Source organism: Brienomyrus brachyistius, chromosome 8, assembly GCF_023856365.1.
Source record: "Brienomyrus brachyistius isolate T26 chromosome 8, BBRACH_0.4, whole genome shotgun sequence".
In the NCBI taxonomy this organism is placed as follows: Eukaryota; Metazoa; Chordata; class Actinopteri; order Osteoglossiformes; family Mormyridae; genus Brienomyrus; species Brienomyrus brachyistius.
The window spans coordinates 22,999,693-23,009,285 of record NC_064540.1 but is presented as its reverse complement, the minus strand read 5'-3'; the positions used below and the strand labels follow the sequence as shown (position 1 = coordinate 23,009,285).

At 50.6% G+C, this 9,593-nt stretch overlaps 1 protein-coding gene across 1 annotated transcript; it reads left to right on the top strand.

The window, feature by feature from the left end:
• Window positions 1-597: 597 nt before the first annotated feature.
• Window positions 598-8,521, top strand: LOC125747787 (beta-citrylglutamate synthase B-like). Its single transcript, XM_049023280.1, has 5 exons — window positions 598-1,484; window positions 5,975-6,205; window positions 7,189-7,275; window positions 7,364-7,567; window positions 7,777-8,521. Exons 1-5 carry the CDS (start codon window positions 1,322-1,324, stop codon window positions 8,250-8,252), a joined length of 1,161 nt encoding a protein of 386 aa, XP_048879237.1. The 5' UTR covers window positions 598-1,321; the 3' UTR covers window positions 8,253-8,521.
• The last annotated feature ends 1,072 nt before the right edge of the window (window positions 8,522-9,593 follow it).

Below are 9,593 nucleotides of genomic sequence, written 5' to 3'. Positions count from 1 at the left end.
AAATGGGGGGAGGGGGGGCGGATGGGGCAGAGACAGAGGGAGGTTGCCAGATATGGGAAACTCGATCAATGCGAACTCATTTGACGCTGATGGTTGTGAGGTGAGGTGAGTCTGTGGGAGTAGACGGGCATCCTGCTCTCTTTAAATTTTACAAAAATGTATTAAGTACATAACATAAAATAGGGAAGGGGCAGCTGTAAAGAAAGCCATTTTCTATATAAAAAATTTTCCCTTACGTTGGTAATTTGCGTTATAGTGATATCAAAGACACTAGACAGAAATGTAATTTAAGAGACCAGGGGGTATATTGCTGTTTTAGCGTGGACCTCTTCATTACACGTGGCATGGCTAGAATTCTGAGTGTTGAACTGAATTAAACCGAATAATTTTATTCATATAAACTACGCAGGAAAAAAAAGTTGTGAATTGTACAGCTTGTTATTTGATATGGCCTAAATAACGGTGAGATAAAAAACGAATTGTAGGCCTAATTAACTTAAACAAGTAGCGAAAACCTGTTTTAAATTAGGCTACATGGTTTAAATCCACCACTGGGGAGGTTTTTAAAAATATCTGGCAACCCAGGCGAAGGGAAGGTGGGCAAGGATGAACTCAACGTAGCTACATCATTTATTTATTATTTCAGCACCGATAACCGTGGAAAGCCGGGGGGCGGTACATTTACCGCAAGACGGTCGGACAGGTTTAGCAGCGCGTCCATGTCGGTCATCATAGCCTCCATTTTCTAGTTTTTCTTGATCTTTTCTGTCTTTCTTTTTCTCCAGGCGGCTACTTTGTTTCCAGTTAGACAGTAAGTTATTACGTTAGACTGGGGGGTTCGAGACAGATTGTGTCCAGCTTTGTTCTCACCGCATCAGCGCTAGAAATTGATTGCTCCATCCGGTAGGTAGGCAGCCAGGCATTCACAAAGCAGCCGTGGTCGTGGAGAAGCGCAGCTCGAACGGGACAGACCCAGCAAGAAGAACAAAAACCCACCGGAGACCACAGACAAACGGGCTTGCTAGTCCCTTTGACCTTCTTTGGCTTAGATAGTCGGAAATTCGCTGCACTTTATCAGGACCCTGAACCGACTAACCGGGAATAACGCGGATGCAAACTTCAAGCGTGTGCAGGAATCTCTGTTAAATTTTCCTAGTCGAAGTCCGGCAGACCGAGAACCCAACCGTTTTAACCTCAGCAGACCTCCGACCGTCCGACTCTGACCGCATCCTGCTATTCTTCTTCGTCCCCCCTGTCCCTCGACCCTGGACCCCTCTCCCTCGCAAAACCCCGACTGCGGCAGAACCTGGCATCCCAGGCCATGTGCTCCCGGGTGTGGTTCGTAACAGACCGGCGCATCAGCCAGGAATACCCGCAGGTTCAGATCCTGCGGGCTCTGAGACAGCGCTGCGCCGAGGATGATGTTGAGTTCCGCTCGCTGCTCATGGATCAGATTGTGCTCACCATCACCGGGGGGCAGCTAGGTAAGCGCAGCGCTAGTCAGAGTGCTGCTGCCTTTTTCCACTCCGCATGCATGGGGTGACCGGAGAGACGGGGGTGTGTTACCTGTGTATTAAATGTGTGTGTGTGTGTGTGTGTGTGCGCGCACGTTTTATCTGAGGTTGGGTCTGTCTGTAGTGCTTCCGTTTCACAGCATAACCCTTTTCAGCTAAAGCCAGTCTGGATAACGGGGGCGGAGGGGGGTAGCCTACAAAATGGGCGCTGTTTGTTTCTTTTATTTATTTTTTTTGTTAAAAATCTCGTTTTATGAAGGTCCCGCCTTTCTCTTTTATCACGCCACTGGACATTATCATGCACTTTACTATGCAATTAGTTTCAGTGACGGCCGTCGGTAGAAGGAAGGACCATCTGCAGCAGGCACCTGAAATAATTCGCGCGTCTCAGGGTGCCTTACGGAGACATGGAAACGTGTAGCACGTACACACAGGTTGTGAACGGACATTTAGGAAACCTACCTTTTATGATGCAAATGATGTGAAAATGTTAATTGTTTCGATTCGCTTAACTTGTGCTATTGCGGTAAAAAAAAAGAGCGGCGCACGTCATTTTTAGATAGATAGATAGATAGATAGATAGATAGATAGATAGATGGATCGATGGATGGATGGATGTTAAGGAGGCTGTAAGGCGTTCATCGCGCGACACGCACCTCAGCTGCATGAGGTGCGAGTCCTGTCTTTTCGCTGATGCATTTCCACGTAGCGTGTCCCTCTTGGGCAGGGGAGCGGTCTTTCATTGCTTTTCCCACCGTAAAGGTCGCAGCCTTCGACTTTTACAGCTATACCGGTCAGGACTGGCGTTAGGTGCCGCAGCTTTCGCGTTCAAACAGGGCATGTGGGTGATGCGGTGGCGACTGGGCGGACGTGCATATGATTTAACTTCCAAGTTGAACGCGGTGCCCCCAGCTTGCCCAACAACTCAGGGTTTTTCATTTGTGATTTTTCGATTTCCCGAGAGACATTTTGCGCAGGATCTATCTCATTCGACATTCAGGATGGTCAGGAGTGCTCTGAAACTGAGCGTGATTTTCAGTCTCACATATGGTTCCGCATGAGCGTAAGAGTCCGCGATATAAAACCAGGCAGAACCAATAGGGATGCTGACTGAAGCGAGATAATGCTCTGAGCTATAAGCCTGACGGGTGAGGGGTATGCAGTAGTCACTGTTTGGAGGTCCAAAGGGCACTTTGCACTAAAGAGGAATGGAGAGGAAAACTTTATTTTCACACATGTCCATTATGACACTGGGTGGTGGAGCCGGAGGTGGGGTCTGTTTTTTCAGGACATGAGATGGAGCACTTAAAAATCTGGTGAGGGTCCTGGGGCTACTGTGGTGCGTGTGTGTTAGGGGGATCGAAATAGCCTCGTCTTGTTTACTGGGGGAAAAAGTGATGCAGATTAGGAGGGAAGGCTGTGTGCCCCCCCCCGCCACACACACACACACACACGGCACCAATGACAGTGGGTACATTATTGATCAAGGACCTCATTTAGTAGCTGAGTCCGCAGGAGAGAGGTGTTTCTTTAGGACCACCGCCCCCATCCCACTGGTGTCATTTTCATGTGGTCTGTGCAGAACGCGGCAGCCTTCTGTCCGGCAGAACAGCCAAGTAGGGGCTGTGCAAGCCGGCAGAAAGTGTCCATGACCACGGGGACAGTGACTGGGTCGCTGGCCCATGATCACTACCCAGGTGGGACTTAGGGACCTGCAGCAAGCAGCGTCTTCACATCCCAGATTAAGGTCCAGTTTGAGGTCGGTTCCGCATTCCCGCCTGAATGGGGCAGCCACACCTCACCTGCTGTTTTCAAGGTGACTGGCAGGTGGAGGCTGGTGGGGGGCAGGTTTTAAATGGGGGGGGGGGGGGGGCATGTAAATTTTATTAGATAAAAGAGCACGTATTAATGGGGCCGTAATACTAAAATCAGACTGGCATTTCCCCAGCTGGGGGCGTCAGAGCAGGATCTGAACATGGAGAACTCAAGGCACTGCCGTGATCTCTCCCCTTGGATGTTACTCTTGATTCCACCATGCAGTCGCCTCAAGGCAGGAATGAATGCAGTCGTTTCGCTCTTTAAAAGGTCTGCAGGCTTTTAATTTATGTAAATAAATGCGATGGAAATTTCCCATAGGGGCAGCGTCTTAGGTCACGCGGAGATACATGGAGACGCAGATCTGCTGGAGCTTCTCGCGTTCCGGTCATACTGGAAAGTTTCCTTGGATGCCTTCATCAGCATGCAGATGCCTTCCGCTGCAGCGGTCCCGTGGGGTCCGTTTGTCGACTCAGCCTCTCCAGGGGGGGTAATCGTGGTGGTGGGGGTGTCCTATGCACTGGGATAGGCTATGGGCGCATGGCACAGAAATGCTTCACATGTGGATGGGCTATTTCACGATTGCTGTTGACATGTAATTAAGCGTCCAAAGAATCTCACCTCCCCCCCAGCCACTCCCTGGGTTCCTGGACACTCTGTGTCTCTGATTTGGGTATTATTCGGTGTATGAAGTTGCTTTGCTTGGGGACTTTGTTGGGGACAACAGTCTAGTTGGATACGCTGCTGTTGCTGAAAGGTGCCGAATCTCGCACCCCCATTATTTATAGCAACAGACCACGACTTGCAGCCCAGTGAGCCCCAGTCCCAGCCCTGCCCAGCAACCAGAGGTCCATCTCCTGGCTGGCACAGTTTCCTTGGTGCCCTGGCTGTTGCCTCGCATCACTGACAAATAGCCTGTCTTCTCCACTTCAACAGAGAAAGGGCGGCCGGTTGATTTATTTGGCCCCCTAAGCCAGAGACATTAGCTTAAGCTATGACAACATCGCCCGTCCATCACATAATGGCGCTGTTCATCTCTGCTGTGACTGATGGTGTGCAAAAGCTATGACATTTTACAGCTTACCTGTTATGGTGGCTCACAACTAGACCTATGACCCTCTGCACCAGGTCCTATGGATTCATCTGTTTGGTGCAAGTGCACCCAGCTCGAGAAGATGATTTTTGTCAGTGCAGCTGTGGCGTCCCTGTCTGCCACATGCCTGGTGGCAAACACAAACGCAGTGTCCGCGGGCCGGTAGCCTTTAGCATACAAAATAAAATAAGATGTATTTCTGTACAGAAGGTAAGGGAAGGTAGTGGGAGACCCCACTACCAGAGCCAAACCGTAAAGGGCAGAGTCTCTGGGGGACTCCAGTGCCAGTGTCAGACAGTAAAGGGCAGAGTCTCTGGGGGATTCCAGTGCCAGTGTCAGACAGTAAAGGGCAGAGTCTCTGGGGGATTCCAGTACCAGTGTCAGACAGTAAAGGGCAGAGTCTCCGGGTGATTCCAGTACCAGTGTCAGACAGTAAAGGGCAGAGTCTCCGGTGGACTCCAGTACCAGTGTCAGACAGTAAAGGGCAGAGTCTCTGGTGGACTCCGGTACCAGTGTCAGACAGTAAAGGGCAGAGACTCTGGTGGACTCCAGTACCAGTGTCAGACAGTAAAGGGCAGAGTCTCTGGCTGACTCCAGTACCAGTGTCAGACAGTAAAGGGCAGAGACTCTGGTGGACTCCGGTACCAGTGTCAGACAGTAAAGGGCAGAGACTCTGGTGGACTCCAGTACCAGTGTCAGACAGTAAAGGGCAGAGACTCTGGTGGACTCCAGTACCAGTGTCAGACAGTAAAGGGCAGTGACTCTGGGGGACTCTTGTATTAGTGTCACCCTAAAGCCTTATTTTACCCATTGATGGCCCTTTGCTTCTCTGTACATTCCCATGTTACCCTTACCAGTTTTGTCTCCCAGTACCCTCCTCTTTTATCATCCATATTTGTACTTTGTTTCATGTTTGTCCTTGTAAATGGACACCTGGCTGCAGCTGAATGCATATGGTCACCGTAACTGTAAACGCAGACACCCTCTGATTCTGTTGCATGCCTGTTACCCATCTGTAGTAGTATTTAATTTATAGATCATATGACACGACCACACGTTCAAAGGGCCATTGCCTGAAAAGACCACGCCCCCACAAAGACACATACTCTCAAGGCCTCAAGACCCCACCTTCCAAAAGATGCACCATCTGAAAACTATGCCATAAAGACCACACCCCACAAAGTCACACCACAAAGACCCACAAGGCCACACCACATAGAGGTCACATCCACAGGCTTAACATCTGTTCATACAAACCGCGTGTAATGTCTGTATGAAGGTATATGGCACTGAGTCTGGTGTTTGGCAGTCTAGGTTTAAGCTGCAGTGTGGGGCCGATGTGACCCTGAGCTGTGTGTGTGTGAGGTGTCTGGCCCGTCTCCAGACAGAGGACAGCCACAGATCGCCTCGATGCCGCACTGCCCAACGTTTTAAAACCATCAGCAGTATTTCATCCTAAAACTGTTGGGGGGCCTCATGATCCAAGCTGTGGCGTGTTTGAAGCCCTGGCAGATGGACAAACATGGGCTGACACAACCCGGTGGTTCTTCAGGGCTGCGTGTGGACCAGGAGCTGGTGACGACCTACCCCCAGGTGGCCGTGGTGCGGGTCCCCACACCCTGGGTGCAGTCAGACAGTGACATCACCGTGCTACGGCACCTGGAGAAGCTGGGCTGCCGGCTGCTGAACCGACCCCAAGCCATCCTCAACTGCGTCAACAAATTCTGGACCTTCCAGGAGCTGGCCGGCCATGGGGTCCCTCTGCCGGACACCTTCTCATATGGTAGGTGCAAAGTGGCTTCCAGCTAACGTCAGATGTCTTCAAACATCTACTGAGGGACCTCACGAAGTCATTTCACCTCCTCAACCAAGACTTTGCAGGTTTCTTCAGTCCAGCTGTCATCCATTGGAAACCTAAGGATGGAATGACTTAAATCTGGGCCTATTAACGCAACATTATTTTACAATTTCAAGTGTAAAATGCAGGAGAAAACAGCACAGATATCCCTAGACTATCATAAAGTATGTGCTGGAAAATGACCACATTGTTCCCTTTTAATGCGATGCAGTTTTAGCTTCCATACAGATGCATCAGCACGATGACTCAAAGCCTCAGCAGTTGTTGACACGTCTGCAGTAGCTGGTGTACGCATCCTGGTGACTATCACTATGCCTGCACCCCCATCTGCACAAGCGAGGTTTTTTAAAACTGCGACGGCTGGGCATATCAGAAAGCACCCCCCCCCCCCCCCATCCCAGACACTACTGGCGATGTGAGGACCTCACGGCTTTCATGTATAAGAGGAGCCAGCTATTCCCTGTCCGCCTTTCCAGTTGGGAGTCCAATGCAGAAGCATGAGGACAAGAGACACGCAAAAAGCCTGTGTCTCAGACGTATTGGTGCATCTCAGGTACCTCTGCTTAGTGATTGGCTAGAGTAATTCGCTCACTTTAAGCTGCAGCTCAGTGGTGGACTGAAGTGTGCTGAGTGACCTTTCATGCAGAGGGGCACAGCCTGGACATGATTTTACATCAGAATGTCGTTTTGTACAGAAACTTCACACAGACTTTCCTTAGAAATGTCCCTATGTGGACAGTGAAAACATACCAAAAAGGGCCTGAAAATGCCAGATGTTCAGTTTTCATTTGTTGTCGATTTTTCTTGGGTGTCGGGGAAGACGGGGAGAGACGTGGGTGTCTTCCAGCATGAGAAGGCCAGCCCCTGTCTTCACATCGCGTGTCTTGTGTGTCTCATCTCATTCCCAGGGGGACACGAGAATTTCCGCAAGATGATCGATGAGGCGGAGCCGCTGGGCTATCCCGTGGTGGTAAAAAACGCACGTGGACACCGAGGTCAGCGAGCCACTACGTGGAATCTATGCGCTATGGCGTGTCTGACACGTTCATGACTTCATGCCTACCTCTTTTACCCCCAATGCAGGAAAGACTGTCTTCCTGGCACGGGACAAGCATCACCTCTCAGACCTTAGCCACCTGATCCGGCATGACGCCCCCTACCTATTCCAGGAGTATGTGAAGGAGTCCCACGGCAAGGATGTGCGGGTGATCTTGGTGGGGGGGCGTGTAGTGGGATCTATGCTACGCTGCTCGACGGACGGCCGCATGCAGAGCAACTGCTCCCTGGGTGGGTGACCACTGTACACCATCTGCTCCAGAATATTCTATAGTTGACTCTTTCTTGAAAGATGTATTGGTCAGCTGATGTGTGAGCAGTGTGAGAATGTGATGTGTGTGTGTGTGTGTGTGTGATATGGTACAATGTCTGCTGGAGGTACTATGTGTTGAAAACGCATTGGATTAAATATCAAAATGGTGCTCTGCTGCCCCCTTCAGGTGGTGTCGGGATGATGTACCCGTTGAGCGAGCAGGGCAAGCAGCTGGCCATCCAAGTGTCCAACATCCTCGGCATGGATGTGTGCGGCATCGACCTGCTGCAGCGCAACGACGGCTCCTTCGTGGTGTGCGAGGCCAACGCCAACGTGGGCTTCATCGCCTTCGACCAGGTGTGCGGCATGGACGTGGCAGGCAGCGTGGCCGATTACGCCCTCTCGCTCCTGCCAGGCCGGCTGGGCCGCAAAGGCTCCCTGCTCTCAGTGGTGTCCAGCACCAGCGAGACAGGCAGCGAACCCGAGGCATGTCCGCCAGCCAGCGCTGTGCCAGAAGTGGTCTGTGCCATGAGTGTGGGCTCCACCTCCAGCGAGAGCGACCCAGAGCTGGCCCCGCCCCCTCACCCCACCCCCAAGCTCCCAGACGCCTCCTACAACTTCAGCGCTCTCCTTGCCAGTGAGATCAAGCTATTGACTAAATGAGGCCTCCCATCCTGCATGGTGGTGCACGCACACATCCATAGAAACATGAAATACAACACGCACACACACACACACACACACACACACACACACAGACATCATGGTGTTCTTATGTGTCGCGAAATAAAAACACAGCTCTCTCTCCCCCCCCACCCCCATTTACCCTATACCCTAGATGCTAAAATAAGCATGTTTAACCCGAAACAAAGTAAACATTATTTTCTCAACATGCTACCTCCAGCAAAGTCTGATGGGCTTCTCCCTTCAGCCACCGACCTGCCCGCCCCCCGCACCCCCCCCCCACCCCCACACTAGTTGAGTTTACATCACCCCCTGGTGGCACAAGTTTGATATGTGAGCAGATAGGCTAACATTTGAAGAACAAATTTGCAAAACTCAGGCAGTCCATTTTTTTTGTTATTTCTGAGATGAGACCGCCGATGACCTAAAGTCAGGCATCGTCATTGCATGTTACAGTACTGGGAACCAAATCCGAGTGAGCTTTGCAAATTTGCTCTCTGTATGTAAGATTGAACTTTGATCCACGCAGGTAAGTCAGGAGATTGTGAAGTCTGTCAATTCATAATTAGATACCTCAACCGTCTGCTTTCACCAAATCATCACCTAAGCCCAGTCATCAGACAGGCTGGAGGAGCAGGAAACATATTCCCAGCTGGCCACCATGTAAGTGGACACCAGTCTCAGGAGGGACAACATTGGTGCGGTCTCCTACCTGGGAGCCACAGCGGGTTCGACACAAAGCAGAGTCACTTTTCACTGCCTGAATGATTCACACAAAATATGTAGCCTAAACGTAGCAAGACAGACAAGTAGTTCGATTTTCACCTCGTCATTTTTTTAAATGCAGCCTATATGTATGAAAATAAACAGGCCGCCTAACCCAAGGATAAATTACAGCTTTGCTCGCTAACGTTGTGAACCAGCCGGACTGAAAATATCATCCTGGTTTTTAGTTAATCTCAAATGCTGTCAGGAGTTATACGCTTGGGAGGCTGCTCTTGACCGAATTCAGCCTGCGCTAGGAGGATCATCTCAGCCAGGTGGCTTGACGGTGGAAAAAAGGAATCAGATGCGAAAATAGAAATGTTCTTGTTGCGATGCACCCAGTTCTGGGATTAGCATGAGCACTTTTAAAGCTCGGTTGCGTATGAGATACATCTACTATGCCCTCTCCTACCTCTGCTACACTCCATTGTCTCAACCTAACATACCCACAGTATCCACACACATCTCTGTGCTCACCACATCCGCAGACCGAACTGCCAAGCTCAGTGCTGCATCATCAGAACCATACAAACCACGCCCACACCTGTACCATCA

What these genes read in the sequence shown, in the direction of transcription:
- LOC125747787 (XM_049023280.1), top strand. Translation starts at nt 1,322, where the DNA reads ATGTGCTCCCGGGTGTGGTTCGTAACAGACCGGCGCATCAGCCAGGAA. An exon ending in CATCACCGGGGGGCAGCTAG is followed by an intron (nt 1,485 to 5,974) that starts GTAAGCGCAGCG and finishes GTGGTTCTTCAG; the next exon opens with GGCTGCGTGTGGACCAGGAG. An exon ending in AAACGCACGTGGACACCGAG is followed by an intron (nt 7,276 to 7,363) that starts GTCAGCGAGCCA and finishes CCCCCAATGCAG; the next exon opens with GAAAGACTGTCTTCCTGGCA.